Source organism: Neomonachus schauinslandi, chromosome 5 (genome assembly GCF_002201575.2).
Source record: "Neomonachus schauinslandi chromosome 5, ASM220157v2, whole genome shotgun sequence".
Lineage (NCBI taxonomy): Eukaryota > Metazoa > Chordata > Mammalia > Carnivora > Phocidae > Neomonachus > Neomonachus schauinslandi.
The window spans coordinates 71,101,472-71,125,470 of NC_058407.1; the positions used below are offsets into that span (position 1 = coordinate 71,101,472).

Genomic DNA, 23,999 nt, shown 5'->3' on the forward strand with positions numbered 1-23,999 from the left:
TTACAAAAAAAAAAAGTGTGTATCTTCTGTTTGCCCTGAGTAGCCAGCTAGTCTTCCTGTTGGATATTTCTTTCCATCCCTGTAAGTGCTCCATAAGCAGACAACCTGCAAAAACAGTGTGTAACAAATAAAATACTTACGTTCAGGTAGTGGAATGAGTGGGATAAATTTGCTGAACACACTCTTTGTAATAGAAGGACTGGATACAAAGCAGGAATAATTGCCTTTGTCTGATGCCTCGACATTTGCAATGTAGAGATTTCCATTTGTCTGAGACACAAATCTTCGTTTATCCATTGTGATAAATACAGGAAATTCATTTAGAAGCCAGCGGTAGCTAAGATCATCTGGAAGGAAATATTGTCTTCTAAATATTAAATTCTTCTCCAAAAGCAAAATTTTGTTTTCTAGGAGCAAGCTAGGGCATAATCTAATCTAGGGTATTGTAGATTAAATGTTGGAAGTAGGCCAAGACAAACAATTCAAATTTTCCAAAAGCTACCATATTTTGAGTGTATATAAGCATGGTGCTAAGCAATTATGTTTATCTTTCTCAATTATTTTATGGCCTATTAATATTCTAACTTCTATTTCATTGATGGGCTAAATGAAACTCAGAGCGGTTAAATGTTTTGCTTAGAATTTCATGACTGGTAAATATAATTGGGATTTTTAATCTAGGTCTGATAATTCCAGAACTCATGACCTATCTTCCCTGCTGCACTTTAAAAATAAAATGAAGACTGCTAGCCACACTGTGTCTTTATCTTTTTCCTTTTGTACTCCTATTTTTAATTACAGATTTAGAAATGAATTTCCCCTCAGTCTTTTCTTAAAACAGTAGCCAGACTCATTTTTCTATAACTTAAGCAATGTCATGTGACTCCTCTTGTCAAAGCCCTCCAAAGTAAATCTCACTCAAGTTAAAGCCAGTGTAATTACTATGAATTATAAGGTCCTATGTGATATAGCTCTTGTATCTCTCCAATTTCATTTCCTATTACCTTCTATCTCATGCACTCTATTCTAGCCACTCTGGCTTCCTTGGTCTTCCTTGATAGTTCCAACTCACGCCTTTGTTGCATCTGCCTGGTATGTCCTTCCCTCACACATCTGCATCGTTAGCTTCTTCATTTCCTTCAGGCCTTTATTCAAAGTTACCTTTACAGCATTGTCCTTTATAAAAGTTCAGCCATCCCTCTAATACTTACTCTTCCCTGTACCCCGCATAAGTTTTTCTTCCTAGTGCTTACCTACCAATATCTAGGAATGATATACCTGTTAACACTGTATCTTGTATATTGGCTGTCTCTGCTGGTAGTAAATCTCTGAGGACAGGTGGATTTTTGTGTTTCACTCACTGAGGTATTTTTTTTTAAGATTTTATTTATTTATTTGTCAGAGAGAGAGAGCACAAACAGGGGGAGCAGGAGAGGGAGAAGCAGGCCGCCCGCTGAGCAGGGAGCCCAATGTGGTACTCGATCCCAGGACCTTGGGATCATAACCTGAGCTGAACGCAGACCCCCAACCAACTGAGCCACCCAGACACCCCTCACCAAGGTATTCTTGTGGCATAAACAGTGCTTAGCACACATAATTGTGTAACAAGTGCTCACAAGAGATTTGTTGAATGAATAAGCAATGAAATGAAGCCCATCCAGTGCTGAATGTAGTCAAATGTAGTCATTGGCTATTTATGATCATTTACTTTGTTTGTGGGAAATGCTATGGAGATGAGGGGATTTTTTTTTCCTGTAGTTTCAGCAGTTCTTCAAAGAAAAAGACTATTCTCTCATTGAAATGTTGTTACAATATTTTGAATTCTATGTTCCTCCTCTATTTACCATTTAATAGTCTTTTTCCTGTTTTATTGGAGAGAAAATTACTGACATTTGATATATAAACAACCAGAATTTATATACATATAACTGGAATAGAATACATATAGATGTGTATATGTAATTATATATATAACATATATTTTATGATATGCATTATATATTTACATATGTTCACCTCTCTATATATGTATCATCAATGTATTCCACACAAAATGATTTATAATAGCCTATTCTTTATGGAGTCTTTAAAGTCAAATTTATGACATAATATTAGAACTCTAAAAATACAAAACATTATTTTTTTCATTGTGAAAAGTAGTATTTACATATTATTTCAAGAAGATATTTGACAAATAAAACAAGTGAAAATTAATGAAAGCATATAAAGTATTTATCTTTTAATTAGCACTTTGGAGGTTTTTATTTTAGCCATATCAAATTACAGAAAACACATATCCAAAGGTTGAATCTTGTTACAGATGACATTTAACTTAACCCCTTTCTAAATTGGATTATTCTTGCTGCTAGATGCTCCTAAAGAGATGAACAATTTATTATGTTTTTATCCTCTTTTAGCATTTATATAATTCACAGAATATTGTAGATGTAATATTTTAAATGAAATGATGGACCATATATCACTCCTTGGCACTGTTCTATTTAAAAGTAATTTGTAAAACTATCTATCATATTTTTTCCTGTGTAACAGGAATGTTAATAAGGACATAATCTAACATATATGTTGTTTATAAACCAAAATGATTACAGATCTTTGGGATTAGGGCCAAGTGACTAAAGAGCCTGGAAGTGTCTCTAACCATTCATAAGCAATGCATTACAAGATTAGGCAAATACTGATTCTTGGGGCGCCTGGGTGGCTCAGTCGTTAAGTGTCTGCCTTTGGCTCAGGTCATGATCCCAGAGTCCTGGGATCAAGCCCCGTGTCGGGCTCTCTGCTCAGTGGAAAGCCTGCTTCTCCCTTTCCCACTCCCCCTGCTTGTGTTCCCTCTCTCGCTGTGTCTCTCTTTGTCAAATAAATAAATAAAATCTTTAAAAAAAAATACTGAGTCTTATTTAATCATAAATGAACCATTATTGTTAAGAAAATTAAAACGTAGTCATTCATTGAATGGATGCTTATAGTCACAGAGGAACTTTAAATTTACCTGGAAAATGGTATGGAGGATCACAGAGAAGCACCATTCCCTTCCCTTCTTTCACCCTGACCTCAGGACGCTCCTCAGGTGGGAAAGGGTCAAGATCTAATTATGAAAGCAAAAAGGAAAATATTCACTCTCTAGTCAATAGAAAGAGATTTTCATTAAAGTTTATCTTTCATCTACTAACTCACTTTTGGATATGATACTTCTCAGTTGGTTTGGTGGAGCCTATGAAAGTCAATTCCCTATTTTACATGCTGGCATTTGCATATACTCTAAGACTTCTGTGGTAAACACCAGCAGATGGATATTGGTAGCTGCCTGCATAAGTATTCTGACAACCCTAAAAATTGCAATATCCTCAACTTTTGCTTCAGGTTTAGGAAGAATCTCAGTAAGGGTATCTGGAAATACAATGAACTCAAGCAAAACCAGGAATCTACCAAAGAAGTTAAGTAAAGAGGAGTGACTTGGAGGAACAGACTCATTTGAAAAGTATATTTCTCTTCCTGAGGGAGGACTCCAATGTGGTGAAGGAATAAGGATGAAAAGTAGAATCCTAGTTGAGGTGACGTGAAGGTCATCAATTTTTTTTATTCTTTTTGAAGTCTGAGTTTTCCTTAGTCTCATTTCCTTCATTCTTTTCTGTTTATTTAGAATTCACATTTTCCTTGGCTTCATGATACTCTATTTGATTTTTCATTTGCTTTACTGGTGCTCATTCTGTTCCAACCCTGCCTCATCTCCTATTTCTTCTCTGTGATCAGTACTCAAGTTATAAAATCAAATTTTTACTTCTCTCAATATATTTATATCTATGAAAAGTCACCATTCTAATTGTTACCTTTTTGCAGAAAGCCCTTCAGATCTACATCTCTAATCCTGAATATTTCACTTGAATTCCACCCCTATCCTCAAATACTTAGTTGACATTTCAACAATAACTTAATGTCACCATAACCTCTGCATGTGAAGCCATCATTTCAATGCTTCCTCCCAACCTTGAAATTTGTTTTACTTGCTCCCATTCCATTTTTAAAGACAGCAGAATGTTTCTGCCCTTTGACTCAACTTTCCTTTAAAAAAATATTTAGGGCCTTTTTTTCTTCAGTGCAATGTAATCTATTATTTCTTCAAGGATTGTTTATTGTTTACATTCTCATTGTCACATTAATGAAATCAGACTGCTCACTCCCTGCTGGTAATCACTGCCACATGGATCCTCTTAAAACATCATTTTCATCCTATAATCCACTTTGCAAAAGACTTAAGTGCTGATTTACAAAATTGCATACTGGAGATCATCTAGTCCAACTCCTCTTTCGATGCACAATTTTCTCCTAGAATAGCTTCTAACTTTAAGTTTAGCACAAGGTTTCTGAAAATATATTTTTTTAATTTTATTTTATTATGTTAGTCACCATACATTACATCTTTAGTTTTTGATGTAGTGTTCCATTATTCATTGTTTGCGTATAACACCCAGTGCTGCATGCAATATGTGACCTCCTTAATACCCATCACTGGGCTAGCCCTTCCCCCACCCCCCTCCCTCTAAAACCCTCAGTTTGTTTTCAGAGTCCATAGTCTCTCATGGTTCATCCCCCCCCCCCCTTTCCCCCCTTTCCTTTTTCCCCTCCCTCCTTCTTCTTTTTTTTTTTTTTTTTTAACATATAATGTAGTATTTGTTTCAGAGGTACAGGTCTGTGATTCATCAGTCTTAAACAATGAAAATATTTTTTTATTACAGTATCCATAAGGAGAAATTTTAATTTAATTTAAACTTAAAATAATTTAATTAGTTTAAATTAATTTACTCCTAATAAGGTAAATTACATTCTATGGAGTAAGATTCTGTCAGGTAGAGTCAAGCTTTAGAGAACACAACTGTAATGTTATAATAAAAAAGAAAAAGAAATAAAAAGAAAAAGAGAGAGAGAGAGAATGCATGGCCTAGCATGTCTACTGATGCTAGTTATTCAAGATCCCTCAGAGCACAGCCTTAATTTATTTTCCAATACCCCTCAGGATGCTTTGCTCTCTTGGAATTTTTTCTCCACACAGTTAAGGCCCACTGATCTTGTAAGACCCCCTCCATCTATGGACCTTTTCTCTCATTTTCTTTTCATCTTGAATTTTCTTCTTGTTGAATTCTTAGGATAACATTTAATTTTTACGTCACCTAGATACACTTGACCTTGTTAAAGTTACGGTTACTTACATCCAAAGCTCAGGGTTGCTTCCGTGCTTCTGACCATCCCATAGTTATTTGATGCTAAGCAGTAATATATTCCAGCATCTTTCTGTTTGTCAGGGTTGTTGATAACAAGGTTTCCACCTACCATACTGTACCGATCACTTGTCAGATCAATATCCCCATTATTCATTCTCCATCTATGAGAGAGAAAAACAAATGTCATATCAAAGGTCATGAGGACTGCAAACTGCATACTGGCCTAATATCATTCTAAAATAATATGGGTACAGCTCCATGTGAAATCAGATGATTAAGTAGATGACTCAGTGTGGTATTTCTTCACACCCTATAATTCTGTGTCTCTGGGCTCATGATTTATAATTTAGTTCAGGCACAGAAAGGTAAATGTTCAAGTGCATGAAATGTGTTCTCTTTATTCATGAGGCATCAGAAAGGACAAATATTTCATTGAATTTTGCTACATTAAGTGGTTTCTTAGCAGATATACATAGATTATAAATGATAACCTTCTATGTACTAGTTAGATTCATGCATATCCAGATGTGTTGCATAAAATATTAAAAAGCACTACTCTAGCAAAAGTAAAATATAAAATATCAATACCTGATTCTAAATATCAAAATAAATTTTCAATAAAACTAATTGAAATCAGTGTTCTATTCAGTAAATGTCACACTCTGACCACTAGAGGTCGATCACACAATTTGAAAATTGTAAAAATCAGTTGGATCTTTTGTTTCCAAGCCTCCAACATAATATTGCAGGTATATTTAGAGGGATTGTGTTATAAATAAATTGACTAAAAACAGGACTCTAACTTTCTTGGTGAGATGATGAGTAGAATAAATGTAGAAAATAATTTTCAAAGGGCTCCTGGGTGGCTGAGTCGTTAAGTGTCTGCCTTCGGCTCAGGTCTTGATCCCAGGGTCCTGGGATAGAGCCCTACATGGGGCTCCCTGCTCAGTGGAGAGCCTGCTTCTCCCTCTCCCTCTGCCTGCCGCTCTGCCTACTTGTGCTCTCTCTATCTCTCTGTCAAATAAATAAATAAAATCTTTAAAAAAAGAAAAAGAAAATAGTTTTCAATTAAGCTGACCATCTATGTATTATACTCATTCTGTTATCAGGATTCATGTCTTCAGCAATGTCATAGGCAAGAGCCATGATCAAATTGTGGGCTGTGGCCTCATGGCTCATGGCCTTGCACACTTCTGATCAAAGTCAGAATCTTACCAAAAAAAGCCTAATTATTTCTGAATATCTTTTATTAAATCAAATTACTGGAACGTTTTTAGTTTTAATTTTTATAATATAGGAGGTAATTTAAAAGTAAACACAGAAAATGATGCTTTTGTATTTTGAAAACCTACCAAATTCCAACCCAGTGAGTGTATCTTCCCCCTTCCCCCAGTTGATGGCAATATTGGCTCTGTTTGAAAAATCCAATGTCAAGTTGCTTAGCATTTGCCAAGGCAATGGGTTTCCCTGTTGAGCAATACCAATTGTTATGTTTTTTTATGTTGACTCCAACTTTTTATTTATTGCATTAACTCTTCTTTAGTGGATTTGATTCTGCCTTTGATATCATATAATGATTAAGTTTTGCTGTGTTTGGGTAAGTTCACTGGTTTACTTTATTGTCAGGATGTACACCTTTGTTGTAACTCCTTTCAGACAGTTTTAAATGCAATTCTATTAGCATTCTCATTATTTTGAGGGTCAAAGCAAGATAATGAAAGCTTCAAGGCTGATAAGTAGAAGGTCAAGTTCCCTGTTGTACCTTTCAGGGTGTTGCCATGAATAAGAAATTATCACAGAACATGCCATAAATATAAAACTACTGTGTGAATGACACCTTGCATGATTACTGAGGTTAGTATGGCTTGTTCTGAATATTAAGTAAATTTTTAAAACTTCAAACGTTCCTTTCCATCAGACAAGCTGCATCATGAACTGAATTCTTTCCTTTTTTTTTTCCCCTGTCAAATGCAGACTGCCTTCATAACAGAATTAAACATCTACTTCTCCTTTCCAGCTCTCTACATTAATGTGTAGATAGGCCACACTCATCCTGGGGATTTCAGTGCTGGTGCAACCTATGGGAGGGAGTTGGTGAATGTATTTGTCAAGCAATGCTTTGCCTTCTTATTTTGGTAAGAACACTTAATATGAGAGCTACTTATATGAGGTATCTAAAATAGTCAAACTATAGAAGCAAAGAATAGAATGGTGGTTGCCAGGGACTGGAGAAAAGGGGAAAAAGGGAGTTGCTAATCAATGTTTATAAAATTTTAGTTATGCAAAGCTTTGCTTCTTAATGTGTCTGCGGGGTAGGGGTCGGGTAGGCACAGCAAAAAAACACATATTTCTAGAACACTATCTGAGAACAATCTCTTCTGTTTCGTTGCCTCCATTTCAGGCTGTAGACTGATTTGCTGTTTCTATGTATGAATGTCAAGGACAAGGTGTCACAAAATAAGCATCACTGAAATAGCTTTTGAGATCATAGAAATAGCTTTTGAGATGTTATCAACCTATCTAGATAGATACATACTGAAAAAATTATATGTTTCTTTGAAAGCCATAAAACCTGTGTTTCAGCCCCTGGATCTGTGACTTACTAAATCTGGAGCCAGTCAGTTTATTTATTCAAGATTCAGCTTCCTCTCCTATAAAATTATGTGCTTGGATTAGATCTCCTCTACAGATCCTATTAGTTATACTATTCTATGTCCATAACTATGTATATAAACTCCCATTACGTGTGGCTTAAGGGTAGAAACGAGTCTAGCCCACCAAATATTTTCAAAATAAATGTGTTACTTATAATTTATAAAATATCTACTTATTTTGCATTCCCATGCATGAAATTGAAACAACAAAAATCATTTCAAAGGGATGGTGCTTTTGGACCTAAATTCATATTTTATTTTAAGAATAATTTTGTAATTTAGCCCAGAGATTCACAAGAGTCTCTTGAACTCAAGAGAAAATGAGTTCAATTAGGATTAAATTTGATAACTTTTTATAACAATAGAAAGTTGTTTTTCTACTGAGAAAAAAATACTATGAAAATCAATCTTGTTGAATGACAACCTTCAATTAAGTTAGCTGACATTGACATACTAGAGCCCCAATTTCCCCATCAATCACTTGCTTTGTCTTCATGGAACTATTTCACAGGTGAAATTCAGATCCATTGGTGTTTGGTTAATTTTTAAATCTTATTCTTTGTATCAGACTAGAAACTGTTAGTATAATTTTCTGAACCATCTGAGGCAGAAAAACCCATTGTTACCTTTTATAAAGTTATTTTTTATAACATAAATAGGTATCCCAGAAAAACAGAGACATATTGATATAAATTATCTAATTTTAAGAAATTTGCTATATTGCCTAGAATATAGATTTGAGACCACTAAAAAAAGTGGTGCTGTCTAGAATTATGTATGTAAGTTCTCTAGATGTAGTTGATATAGGAATATTATCTATAATATGTAAGTATGAGTTATTCAGGTTGATGCATCTAAGAACATTTTATCCTCAAATGTATATTTAAATTGTGAATGATTTTCATATAACCTTGTATATGCTTAATAGCATGATCACCATTTGACAATTTTTAAGTGGATAATATCAAATGGCATTAGCATTATCTGTGCAGGAAATAGGAAGTGGATTATTTGCACATATTTAAGTTAGGAAAACTTACTATCAATTTGGGCATGAAACAACTCTATTTTAATAACTTACAGGTCAATATTTTTGTTAATATCCCTGCATTTTGTTAACAACCTTATATTATAGCTTTCTCTATCAGTACAGGGTCACAGATGCTCATCTATAATCTAGTCTGACACTCCACTCTGAAAAGAGCAGTGAGGTACATTACTTGTAAACTGGGAAAGGGCTGGCTCGTGCCCTACAGTTTAGTGAAACTTTTCCTTCTGGTGATTCCTCTGGATAAATGGTATTGATTGGCTGCTCTTCAAAAATTGGTCCAAATCCTTTATCTTCCTCAGAAACTACAAGAAAAATAAAATTATTTTACATTGTGCTGTCTTATAAGTCAAAGAAGATTTGGATACATTTAAAAATGTTTTGGAAAAATGTTAGAAACATCAAATCTCCATTTCCATTCAAAATAAAGATATTTGCCTCCACAATCCCGAGGAAAACATTTAGGTGCTTTATTCAAAACTCTTTTCTGTCCATCTCTCATTATTTCTCCCAAAGCACCCGGTGTTGTCATGCTTAACTATATAGCCCCTCAAACAGGTCAGGCCTTCATGCATCTGAGCCTTTGCAACATGTTTTTCCCCTTTCTGGAATCACCGTCTCATTTTTCTCCTCCTATCAAAACCCAGACAGTACTTTATGACTCAGCCATAGTTAGTTCCTTTGCCACCTCTCACCCCTCCTAGTTTTGGTTGGTCCTCATTTGTATTCTCACCCCTCCCCACACAGCTTCTGGTACTTAGCACACCTTCTGTGATTCTTGATACAACTGTCTGTTCCGTGAGACTGCAAATGTTTGGAACAGGTGGCTGTGTCCATAATCTCCCAGCTAGCTGTCAAGCAGTCTGGAGCACAATAGGTGCTTAATGATTTTTTAATAAGAGAATGGATGAATTTCTAGAAGCTCTGGGGAGATTAGTCTCTTGTTTATTTAGTTTTTCTAAACCTGTGACCAGCACCTGTACTCAGTATCACCTAGAACAGTCAATGAACAAATTATTGGGATCTGACCAACTGGTTCAGAATTCATCACAAGCAAACCCAAGTTGGGAAGCAGCTGGCTCTCTGGAAGGGAAGAGTGATGCTTCACAGCAGGAAGAGGAGAAGAGATTCACTCATATGACATCAATGTGGCAGCATTTACAGAGAAGAGCTAAGAGCCATATGCCCCACATGAATTAATACTAGCATATGTGGCTAGGAAGGATGATATTCTTACATAAGATCATTAAAATGTCTCTGCTAGAGCAAAGCTATGGTTCATTCCTCCAATTATTTTTTAAGAGAGAGTTTAAAGCAAACACCAGAGACATTTTGTCTGCTCCAACATCAATCTTGAAGATGAGAACTTTGTTCTAGCTTCCATTAATGAGCAGTTTCATTTTATCATTTAAATCTTGCCTCAGTACTATTTACAGTGCCTTTGGAAAAATTATTTAAACTCTCCAAGCCTCAATATCACCCTTTAAAAATGAGAATAATAATAAAATCTATCCCATTAGACACTGTGAGAATTATTTTGAGACAATACACATAAGACAGTAGTGTTCCTGGCTCACAGTCAGCATTCAATAAATACTGATTTTGTCAACGTTCTTGTGAATTTGCCAATCTTTTCAAAATTTGATTTATATATCTTATGTATATCTTATGCATATCTCATCATACGTGTATATATATATGTATATCAACTCATGAAATTTCTAAAAGCAAGAGGCCATGTTTTACTCACTTTTGTTGCTCTGGTGTTATTAGTGTTGTATCAACACATATTTGTATACATGTAGGTGATCAATAAAATCCTCAAGTTAGTTTCTCCTAGTTTGAAGCATTAATTTTTCTAAGCTTGCCTGAAATATTTCAAAGGGAGATGCTTCATTTTTAGTTTGGAATTTGCTGAAATTGCCATTCAAGAATTTACGACCTCAGTTCATTCCCTATTACCATCCTACTTCAGATAGCAAATAGCTGGATCAAAATCAAAGGAATCAGAGAAACTGAGATTTAGTTTCACCAATGCACTTCTCCTAACTGTTGTTTTATGCAAGCCATTTGTCCTATGTGGAGTCAACATTTAAAAAAAAAAAAGGAATAGGCACACATGTCCTAAGGGCCCACAGACCTAAGACAACCATTAATAAGATCACAAATGCAAGGTGTTCACAGAAGCCCTATGCTAATGATTTTGAAAGTCCTGCTGTGAGCAATGTCTATTCCATATCCTTCTTGAGGTTGTAAAGGCCAAAAATGCATATAACGTTTTCTGCTTCACTTCTAATAATTTTCCTAATGATGCCCAATATTTCCTGGCCTTTTAGGATATAACCGCACACCAGGGGAAATGAAGAATGAATCCCAAATCACTGACAAATACAGACTTTCATTTGGATGTAGGCTCTAGACTTTTCAATCTCTGAAAGAAATGACCTTGTACTTATCTATGATAAAAATCATATGCCATTTTTCTTCCCATTTGAACAACTTTATAAGCTCTTCCTTGGGTCTCTCCCAATTGCACAGCTTTTCTGATTGGAACAATTTAGTAACACCTGCTAATCTGAAGATTCTGCGGTTTCTTCCCAATTCACATGAAAATGTTTAAAAAGACAAGCAGAGAAGCGCAATTTTATCAATATATTTAGATTCTCTTCTTGAAGACAAGATGACTTCTATTCCAACTCTAACCCTGATCAATGACAATTTTAGTGTGAAATTTTCCAATTTTTTAAAAATTTAAGTAGACTAGATATTTACAGGGTAAAAATAAATATTATTTAGAGAATTTTTAAGCTCATAAATATCTTCTGAGTACATTGTTTATATAAAAAGCCTGATGGTGAGTTTTTAGACACAACATAAAAAACGTGATTTATTAAAGAAAAAAAAAAAGACAAGCTGGATTTTATTAAAATAAAAAAATTATGTTCTGTGAAAGACACTCTCAAGAGAATCTCAGGTGTTCAAGTTTGGGGGTTTTCCTTTGGGTTATGTCCAACTTGTATTCCACAAGGGGCAAATTGGAGGGACTTGCAAGTAACTAAATCCCTATCTTATTTAATAATAGGGATATATTAGTGAGTGCACACTATTTCACAAAATTTGTCCTCATCTCAACAGGTGCAGGGTTGTATTAGTTAAAACCTCTTTAACATTATTGTATTCCAATGTAGAAATAGCCAGTCCCAGCCTGTCTAGCATCTGCTTCCACAGTGCCCACCGACAGTGCCATTAGAGAGGTTGTAATAATCCTAAATTCTCAATTTATAATTTCATTAGCTTTCTTGAAACAACTACTTTTGTCACTCTGAAGTAGTTACGTTCATACCAAATGGGCTTCATTATTTAAAGTACCGTATTTGCCTTCAAATTCAACACAGACATAAACATACATCTATGTGAAGGTCGAGATTAGATTGGTAGATTTGCATATTTTAATTAAATGCATAGTCTTAAATATTTCATTTGACAGTGTATCTTCTGATTTTAAGGCAAATGCTTTTGAGACAAATGTTGGTCAGCTTTTAGAAGACTGAGGATGTTTTAAGTAGTTTCTTCATCTTAATCATATGCATTAAAAATAAGTTTAATTTGGGCACCTGGGTGGCTCAGTTGGTTAAGTGACTGCCTTCAGCTCAGGTCATGATCCTGGAGTCCCAGGATCGAGTCCCACATCGGGCTCCCTGCTCGGCAGGGAGTCTGCTTCTCCCTCTGACCCTCTCATGCTCTATCTCATTCTCTCTCTCAAATAAATAAATAAAATCTTAAAAAAAAATAAAAAAAATAAATAAATAAAAATAAGTTTAATTTTTTCTAGAAAAGATAACAGCAATGAAATTTTCCATTGAAAACAATGGAATGTCACATAATAATAATGATGAGACTATATCTATTGCCAGGCAATACCTCAAGGGACATATATAAAGATTAAATACTTTTGGGGTGAATTGGGTTGAAATTTATATGCCAAACTGGATAATATTAGTGCCCCATGCTATTTTTGTTTCTCATGACAAATACTCTTCATAAATTATATGTATATACTTCTTCATACTCCACTTCCATCTGGCCTTTATAGGAACAGACAGTGAAACCTTCAGGGGATAAAAATATGAAGCTAATTTCCACCAAAATATTGGATTTATTTTTCACATTGAGAGAACATTGCATTTAAGATAGTTCCCCTGGCTCATTCTCTAGGTCAAAAAGCAGAATAGGACACACTTCTCATCACAGTAGTACTTCTGGTATTATTTTACAAATATATGTTTCATGCTTTTGTAAAATGTTCAGGCCTAAATAAAAGAATGTATTCCATTAGATGGTTTAGCAATTACTGCATATATTTTATTTGGGGAATATATTCGGGCCCTTGAAAGATAAATACTCAAAACAAGCTTTTGAATTGCCTGGGCATGCTCAGTGAACCTCTGAATGTTATCCTCATAACCCCCTTGAAGAGTATCTGAGCTCATCACTCTGTTCTCTCAGCTAGGGCACTCGGGTGAGGAGAAAATAAATTTCTGGGAGAATACAAGGCTCAGAAAAGGATTCATTAATGCAAGCATTATACTCTCAGCCAACAGAAAATATGTCCATCTTACTGCTTTTTTTTCTACAGCTGCGGAAGTAATTAGATGATAAATTATGGTGCTTTGGATGTATTATGGGGTTACAGGGCACATGGAACAAGAAATAGGTATTACGTTTCAGAAAAATAAGATTACTTTTTAAATACGTGTCCTTTTTCTTACTGGGTAGATTCTTCTAAAAAGGAGCACAAAATTATAGATGGCTTCTCAAGCTAATTAAAGACAGCATTTCAAATCACTCTTTCTTTTGATCTGCTCTGAATGCAAATTCACCAGTTTTCTACCACATAATGGTAGTCTTCTGGAGAAGTTAAGTTCATTTCTTAAATTTAATCATGAAGATTAACAAGAAAGAATGAAATCATATAGGATTATTTGTTGTCAAATTTACAAATGTAAATGACAGGCAAAAACTACTGCTTTTTTCTGTACCATTCTCAGTTCCATCATTAACATAATCAGTTTTATTATTTAAAATGGGATTACTTCACCTCTCACTATGTGGAGATGGTCCACTGTAATTTGCTATTCTATTTCATTTTTGAAAATTGAAAGTATAATTATGACTTGTACTTGAGAGATTTTTTTAATTCATTTTATATCTATTTTGAAACAAATTCTATTTCTCATTCCGTAATATGTCATCTCAATCTGTTAGTTATAAAAACATACTTCTACATAAGTATGTTATAAGAAGAGTCACAGGAAAAGAACTATTAGAAAAAAAAGCAATGGCAAAAAATTTTGAATAGAGTCTAATACTGGGATTTTTACAATATTTACAATGTTACAATAATTATGGGATGGTGAAGGTTACAAGCCTCTTGAAATACAATAAATTCTCTAAGTGAGACAGTATTTAAAATGACTCAAAGAATCATTTCTTCTCCTGTCTTCACTGTCAACCATTCCCCACTAGTAAGGGAACAAGGATGTTTAGAGCTTGGGCTTTGAATACTTGGATACCCGAATCCTTTAGGGTCATGGGTAATATATAATATTGCAGTAATTTGCCATAACTAAAATATAAAGGAATTGGTTTGAAGAACTTACAGCAATCAAACTGTTAGAACAAAGACTGGGGTCAGGTTAGCAGAAAGGTTTACTAAATTTCCCTTTGCATGGCTTTACTGCCCAAGAACCTATGAAGTCTCTTGATAGCAGCCACCTCCTTGCCCTAAGGTCCACTGCTAAAGCCTCTACACAGTGTTTTCCTTAACTGTCTAGGCATCTTGCCATACCTACTTCACGTATACCCCACTATGTAGCATGCTCCAGTTGGTGCGCCTACTTTTATCAGTTTGCCTCCTCAGGCTATCTCTAGCTATTTTAATTGATAACAGTGACTGTATCACAAAATAATGATAAGCTAGTGAATGCTATAAAATCTCAGTCATAATTAGAGATAGAATAATGCTTTATGAATGAAAATAATGCTAATTTTAAAAAATCATGAAAATTTGGGTATAAGTACTATGAAGACACAGGAAATTCCATATCAGCTCTCTCTTCAGAATTTTAATTTTCCTTGATATTAGCTTTGAATGTTATCGTCATATGATAATCCCATTGTATAAATTAAAGATTATGTCATACTCTAATTCCTATAGAATAAGGATTATACTGCTAATTTACCTCTTCCCCTTATTGTTTTTGTCACTAAATTACAAAGGAATTAAAGAGATATTTATTTTCATTTTAGGTTAGCCTCAGTAAAAGTTGGTCCTGAGATAGCTGTATCTTATTATTAAAGTAAAAAAGACCATAACTGAGAAAAGCATCTAAAATAAATATTTACTCTCAAATATTTAGTTATGAATTAAATATCTGAACATTACATGTTCACTGTATGGAACTTAGTTGTATCCATTCTTTTATCTCAATAGGACACATGTTGATTTCATACAATCCAAAAAATAAAGAGGGAAGAAATTTTTAAGAGATGTGGAAAAGAGTGGAGTTAGGTTTGATGATTTTTTTAATAAGCCTTGGTGTACTTTATTTTTCAAACTAAAAATATCTATGTATTCTTAATGCATATATTTTACTTAAAAGCTAGTCACCTAGGCTATTAAGATTATTATGTAGTAATAGTTAAAAACTATTATATATCCAAGATAATATATTGGATAGAACTCTCCCATTTATAAGTGAAAAAAAAAAAACAAAACACCTCAATTTCAACTCACCTAAGTGGTGTGGCAGATATTGTTTCTTGACTCACCAGTGCCAGTTCTCCCCTTCTACCCTGATGATAAATGTCAGATATGCTCAAGGATCAAATCTTCCCTCCCATGACTCAGAAGTACAGGTTGACTATCATTAATGCCATTACTCCTTCCTACGACAAGCTTGGTGGTAAATTTGTGACCCAACTCTGGACATTGAGGTGTTTAGAGATCTATTGAGAGGTCTCTTGCTTTTAAAAAGAAATAGATATGAGAAAAAAATACACCTCTTTCACCTATAGATGTTAGGTCTACACGTAATATCTGCAAGTGCAGCACTGTTTCCAATAGGTCAAGTAGAAAGCCTGAGAGTTGACTATTGGGTTCACAATATGTACATCACTGGTGACATGGACAAGGCATCTTGGTTGAATGCTGGTGTGAAAGTCTGATTGCAGTAGGTTCAAAGGAAAATATGGGTCAGAGAATTGAGACAGAAAGCATAGTTGGTTTTTTTTTTAGTAATAATACTGAAAAGAAGAATAGATAAGTAGGATAGTAGCTATAGGGTATGGGGTTTGCAGATAAATGATTCTTTAAATGAGAGAAATTATATGTATTTGTATATGTAACTGTATGTTGACAGCAATAATCCAGTAGAGGGAGAAACTGATGATGAGGAGACACAGGGGGCAATTGCTGGGGCAATGAACATAAATAAACCAGATGGGATGGGACAAGTACAAGTGTAGGGTTTAATATGATGACATCATGTATGAAACGAGCAGGAAGATGGAGTGTATGAGCATAGATGTAGGAGGAGAGTAAATGTAGTAGCATGAATTTGTGGAAATTATCTTCAGGTTGTCTCTAATACCTCTGTGTAACAGGAAGCAAAGTAAGGATGGCAAGAAGCTGTCGAGTTTTGAAGGGAGGGGAGCAACTATGACATGATCCAGGAAAAATGAATTCATTGGAGAAGTGGAGTATGTTTGCTGGGCAGTACCAGCTGTTCACTTGAAGGTAGCAGTTATGAAACTTGATGTCAGTCATCATACATGAGTTTTCTTTTTCTTCTTAGTAACAATTAGCTGGGTGATCAAAAAAGTTTGGTAATTTTTGGATATTTTACAATTCTTCCCTCCTCAGAGATTCACAATACTTTTCTCTTAGTTTAATATTATTGGTTGAATTGTGCCCCCACAAAAGATATGTTGAAGTCCTAATCCCTGGTACATCAAAATGGGACCACATTTGGCAATAGGATGTTTATAGAAGTAATCACGTTAAAATGAGGTCATTAGGTGGGCCTAATGCCCAGTATGACTGGCAAACTTAAAATGAGGTAAATTCAGACACAGGAGGCAGACACGGGAGGAAGACATACATTTGAAGATGGAAGTGGACATTGGAGTCATGATGCCACAAGTCAAGGAAAGTCCAAGGCTACTCAAAGCTAGGAGAGGCAAGGAAGAAGCCCTCTCCTACAGGTTGCCTCTATTTCTGGCAAGAAATGTTCAGTGGTTGAAGTAGAATCTAAACTAGCAGAATTAACAGTTATATGTAATAAATCATAAATTTATAAATTTATAATAAATTCTGCAACATCTTTGGAATCCTAATTAAACTGAATCTTAAGGTTCTGAGGTCACTAACTTTAGTTCTATCTCTTTCAGCAAAGCAAGAGGCTTTCCAAAGTAAGTTAGGTGTTTATAATATTTAAAATATTGCTTCAAAATTTAATAGCATAGAATTGTTACAAAGCATGCAGGAAAAAATATAGGCCACATGGAATATTTTCTATCTGCTACAATCCTCTAATAGCATATTTGTTTTTGGTGTATACATTCAATTCATTCTGGCAATCAAACAACTTGTCTTGTGACCCCAGATAAACCATCTTACAAAATCTCCAAGTGATCTAACATTAACCATTTGCCTTTAAGTTTAGAGAGTTAATAGCTTAAAGTAGAGATGAAATATGGTTCATTTGAGAAAAACTATTTTTTTAAATTTACCCTTTCATTAACTTACCTCCGTGACCATATCTTCTGTACCATGTAAACTCTAAGAATAAAAGAAAAAGCAATTTTAATCCCAAAGCAGCTTTCAAGTTGTGGTCTCAAACATCAATCAAATAATGGAGATACTAGTTAATGAAATGACATTGGCGGCCCTTTACTATTACAGCTGATGTATCATCACATTTGCAACTATTTATTTCATGTCTTGCATTTTTATAGTTGCATTAAAATTTGTGGTCAATAGAATTAGGATGAATTTTTCAGTACTAATAAGGTCATTGTTTTATTTCATTCATAAAGATAAGACTTAGCCACAATAAAACTACCACGAAGTTTTCTTTATTATATTTGTATAATATGTATATAAATATGCATGTAATTGTGTGTGTGTGTGTGTGTATAACTCCTATGGTTATAGCCATATAGTTTAATGTCATTAAAATTCTTAAGCACTGATGAAATTATTATATTTTATGAATTCTGAAGTCATAATAATAAAAATTACCACCAAAATAAAATAGCATTTTTATTTCCTTAATAATAAACAAGAAATGTAATATGATGCCTAGCAGGTTCATCATTAAAACAATCAATGAGGATTGATACATGAAGGATAAGATCCATCTATGTCTTGAACTTAATTAACAACTCAACAGGTATTTACTGAGCTAAGGTAATTGAGATGACGGTATTAGAAAAATTGATTGGTAGAAAACATGCTGCTTTCAGATAAAAATATAATGCATCTCTCCCTGTAGGAAATATTTCTGAATCCTTAATTGCCTTTGAAAGATAGAGTTATAGTATTTGTCCTAAAACTAGAGCACTTTCAAAACTATTTTGTTATTCTTAATGTCCTTGAACACATTGTAGATTATTTTAAAATTGTTTTTCACAAGACTGACCAGCCAGTAAGAAAAATTAAATTATATCAACTTACAAATAAATAGATTAAAAACAAAGGTAACAAACGTTTAAAACCCATTACTGTCTAATTATTTTACTACATTTTTCTTTTATTTAAGCTATTGAGGTTACCTGAATATACTGTATCTATATGGTGAAAATACTATATAATGGTAAGCTGTTGTATATCTTTTCCAACAGCACATTAAATTATGTCAATTTGCCAAGATTGGCCATAGCAGGAATATTTACTCCCCAGCAACTGACAAATGCTACACAGCAGGGATATTTTTCTCTCCCAGAGGTCCATTTTTTAAACATTTACCAGCTTACCACTACATAAGACTGATTAAATCTTGTGAAATTTTACTTGAAAATAAAAAGAAAAATAGGGTCAGCTTTAATATATATTAATTTACATATCTGACACAGATGTCAAAAATATTAATTTTAACTTCATGTACCAGATTTAATAAAGTGAATACACACATATTAATTATATTGACATAATTCATGGAGAATATGCAAAGGATATTTCTTACCTGATAAACAAGTTGTAAAAGATACTATCACAAGGTGACTGACAAGCAACCACATTTTCATCTTGTATGTATAAAGGTTAGTTTTTATGGTAGCTGGATAATAAACACCTGCATCAAAAACAAAAAAGAAAAAAAAAAGGATAGGATAGAAAAAAAAAAGGAAAGGTAAATGCTCATTATTTGGGGTCAACAATATTATTGATTCAATTTTATTTTATGTTTCTTATTTATAGAATAAGTTTTAGCTTATTTAAATATATTTGTAAGCACCATATTTTATGAAACAATAGACTTGGTATCAGAGGGTTATCAGCTGCCTCCAGGATTGACACTGTAGGAACATGAGCAAGTCACTCAATTGGTGTGTTCTAGTTTTTTACTCTAACAATTGATCATAACAGTATTTTTTTCTACAAATGGCATAGTTGCAAACATTTCCATATCAATCAATTTAATTGAAGATCATATTTAACTGAAGGGCTGGTAGGAAGATTCAATTAAAGATATGTTTGTATAAGAGCTTTGTAGAGCAGAGCACAAAATCGGAACTTTGAGAAGTCAGCTCCACTAAGGGACGTCGCTCCAGTGGCTAAGCGGGGAGGTGGAACCCTCATGGGACAGTGTGGTCTCAGGACCCTCGGTGTCACAGAAAGACTGGGGGTGCCTGAGTGTGGCAGAGCTCCCAGGTATCAGAGCAGGGAAGCCGGCTGCAGATATGGAGCCGAGGAGTGGGCTCTCAGCTCAGGGTTGCCATAAACCATGATCCGTGGCATAGTTGGGCCACTGCTCCTCCAGCAGGGACCCAACAAGCAGCAGATCCGGGGAGACTCCCCTTCCTTCCCTGGGAGGAGTGGCACGGGAGCGCACCACAGGGATCTGCTGGGTTTGGAGACTCCACACGGGGTCAGGTGACAGAGATAGAAATGCTGGGTCACAGGCCAGGTGAGCATGGAGTGTGGCCGGAGACTGGGGAGATGGGAGTGATTGACTGCTTTTCTCTGGGGGCGCACTGGGGAGGGGGTCCCAAGTTCTTGGCTCCTCCAGGTCAGAGAGTGGGAGGCCGCCATTTTCATTCTCCTCCTCCAAAGCTGTAGGGAAAGCTTGCAGGGAACAAAAACTCCCGATTGCAAACCTGAGCAGATTACTTAGCCGGTACCCAGCAAGGGCAGGGCAATTCCACCTTCGGCAATGACATTTGGGGACAACGGCAACAGGCCCCTCCCCCAAAAGATCAGCAAGAACAGCCGGCCAAGACCAAGTCTACCGATCAATGAGAATGGCAGAACTCCAGCGCTAGGGGAATACTGCACATAGAATCCATGGCTTTTTTCCCCATGATTCTTTAGTCTTTCAAAGTTAATTTTTTTTAACTTTTTCTTTTTTTAATTTTTCTTTTTCCATTTTTCAACCAACATCTTATCAATCCCTTTTTTAAAAAAATCTTTTTTATTTTTCATTTTTAGAATCATATTCTATCCCTTCATAGTAGTTATATATATATATAAGTTATATATATATAAGTATATATATATATATAAGTTGTTCTCTCTTTAAAATTTTGGGATACAGTTTCTTCTAACAGACCAAAATATACCCTAAATCTCTAGTGTATGGCTTTGTTCTAGTCTCCTGCCTGATCACATTCTCTTTTTTTTTCTTTTTTTTTTTAAATCCTCTTCTTTCTTTTTTCAACCAACTTCTTATCTTATCAATTCCTTTTATAAAATCTTTTATAATTTTCATGTTTACAGTCATATTCCATCCCTTCATCGTATTAACCCTTATTTTTGTACATATATAAGTTTTTCTTTCTTTAAAATTCTGGGAGGCACTTTCTTCTAACAGACCAAAATACACCCAAAATCTAGTGCATGGCACTGATCTATGCAACAGCCTGATCATATTTGATCATATTCTGTTTTTTGTTTTTGTTTTTGTTTGCTTTTATCTTTTTCTTTTTTTTTTCTTTTTTCTTTCTTTCCCTTTCTTTTCCCCCGCTTTCAGGTCTCTTCTGATTTGTTCAGTGTATATTTTCTGGGGACTTTGTTACCCTGTTAGCATTTTGTTCTCATTCGTCTATTCTCCTCTGGACAAAATGACAAGATGGAAAAACTCACCTCAAAAAAAAGAACAAGAGGCAGTACTGACCGCCAGGGACCTAATCAATACGGACATTAGTAAGATGTCAGAACTAGAGTTCAGAATGATGATTTTAAAGATACTAGCTGGGCTTGAAAAAAGCATGGAAGACATTAGAGAAACCCTTTCTGGAGAAATAAAAGAACTAAAATCTAACCAAGTCAAAATCAAAAAGGCTATTAATGAAGTGTAATCAAAAATGGAGGCTCTAAGTGCTAGGATAAATGAGGCAGAAGAAAGAATTAGTGATATAGAAGACCAAATGATGGAAAATAACGAAGCTGAGAAAAAGAGAGATAAACAACTACTGGATCACGAGGGCAGAATTCGAGAGATAAGTGATACCATAAGATGAAACAATATTAGAATAATTGGGATCCCAGAAGAAGAAGAAAGGGAGAGAGGGGCAGAAGGTATATTGGAGCAAATTATAGCAGAAAACTTCCCTAATTTGGGAAGGAAACAGGCATCAAAATCCAAGAGGCACAGAGAACCCTCCTCAAAATCAGTAAAAATAGATCAATAGCCTGACATCTAATAGTAAAACTTATGAGTCTCAGAGACAAAGAGAAAATCCTGAAAGCAGCTCAGGACAAGAGATCTGTAACCTACAATGGTAGAAACATTAGACTGGAACAGACCTATCCACAGAGACCTGGCAGGCCAGAAAGGACTGGCATGATATATTCAGAGCACTAAATGAGAAAAATATGCAGCCAAGAATACTATATCCAGCTAGGCTGTCATTGAAAATAGAAGGAGAGCTTTGTAAACTTATAGACATCATACAAAAGTGGTATATTAGGATTACCTGTTGGTGGCTTGTGGAAATTTTTTTGCCAGAAATGTTAATTTTTTCAAAACTAAAATATATTGACTAATAACACATCATCCATCTTCTTCTCCTTCCCTTTTTTCATTTATTCATTCAACAAAAAGTAAAAGTAAATAAGATCCTTATGTGTCAGCAAGGGAGAATCTAGGTTTTGTGGGGCCTTATCTTTAAAAGTTGGGGAGCTGTATTTAAAAAGGAGAACAAGACAAAAATTACTGAGGTAAACTAAGCCACAAAACTATGCAGTAATCTAATTACAATACCTTGCTTTTATAAATTTTGCAAAAACACAGCATCATGTAATTATACTGGCGAGGCTTTGCCCAGCAGGGCCTTGGAATAGTCTCATATAAGGGAGGTACCCCACAACTTAAGCTTCATTATCTGTGGTACATCCATCTCTGTGAACAGGCATAGAGATAGAGGAATCAGAAAGAAAGAGATAGTTGGCTTGCCCATAAGAAGTTTGTAGATCAATGGGAACACAGATGTGTACAAAAATCAGTGTGATGGAATAGTTGTTTAGACCTACATGTTACTAAACTTGAAAACTTTTAATTATTTTAACTAAAAGCACTGTAAAATACATCATAGTGGGAATGGATCTGATTATGGTAGCCAGGACATATGACTTAGTTAGGTTTGAGTCATTTGGTGACTTCAGAACCCAACCACTTCTTTCTGTAACTCCTTGAGAGCAACATGTCCCAAGGCACTAAAAAGGGACCTCTTCAATTGGGACATAATAGAATTCCAACTTTGAAAGATATTAACTCATGTTTTCAAATAACATAATAACGGTGAAAAATCTCATGACATAGAGTTGAATGTAAAATCTAAATTAAGATAGAGTATGAAAACAATTCTGAAAAGAAAATACCTAATGTCACAATTCTCAATATATAAGTATATTTAAACATTTTCTTAAATAGCAAAAATAAAATGGTACTAATTGCCTGCATCATAATGATGTGGGGAAAAAAAAAACATGGGATCCTACTTATTTTTTTCAGTTGTGATGAATTTTAAGACCATATTTATCCTCCTGATTTGCCAGAATCCTATCATTTGCAGAGTCTAGTAAAAATATTTAGTGGTACTACATAGGCCAGGATAAACACATTTTCCCTTTTGGTATGTCGATTATTCTAAATTGAAAAATCAATCAAGAAACAATTATTTATTTATTTTTTTAAAGATTTTATTTATTTATTTGAGAGAGAGAGAATGAGAGAGAGCACATGAGAGGGGGGAGAGTCAGAGGGAGAAGCAGACCCCCTGCTGAGCAGGGAGCCCGATGCGGGACTCGATCCAGGGACTCCAGGATCATGACCTGAGCCGAAGGCAGTTGCTTAACCAACTGAGCCACCCAGGCGCCCGAAACAATTATTTCTAAAAAAAAAGTTGAGTTGAATTCTCAAATTTTATTTATTTTTAATTTATTTTTATTTTTATTTATTTATTTGACAGAGAGAGACACAGCAAGAGAGGGAACAGAAGCAGGGGGAGTGGCAGAGGGAGAAGCAGGCTTCCCGCTGAGCAGGGGCTCCATCCCAGGACTCTGGGATCATGACCTGAGTGAATTCTCAACTTTTAGAGAAACAGAGAAAATATAGTGGAAATGGGTCAAATTAGCATCAGGAAATATTTAAAAATATTCTTGACTGAGGAAAAATAACAGTTATGTTTTAAATGCCAGGATCAATTTATGACCAGTTTCTTTTTCTTGGACATAGGTGGGAAGGTGGAACTATAGGTTTGTATAAATTATATTTTCTAGACTCTTAATATTAATTTTATTTTATTTCTTTTACTAAGCAGGGAGAAAAAGAAATAGGTAAA

At 34.8% G+C, this 23,999-nt stretch overlaps 1 protein-coding gene across 1 annotated transcript in view; it reads right to left on the bottom strand.

The window, feature by feature from the left end:
• The window catches only part of CNTN1 (contactin 1), a 143,436-nt gene extending 124,198 nt beyond the window's left edge, over window positions 1-19,238 (bottom strand). The window contains 6 exon segments of the mRNA XM_044915209.1: window positions 141-347; window positions 3,008-3,103; window positions 5,223-5,395; window positions 9,109-9,241; window positions 17,746-17,778; window positions 19,184-19,238. Coding sequence (XP_044771144.1) covers window positions 141-347; window positions 3,008-3,103; window positions 5,223-5,395; window positions 9,109-9,241; window positions 17,746-17,778; window positions 19,184-19,238 — 697 coding nt within the window.
• Between the last annotated feature and the right edge of the window lie 4,761 nt (window positions 19,239-23,999).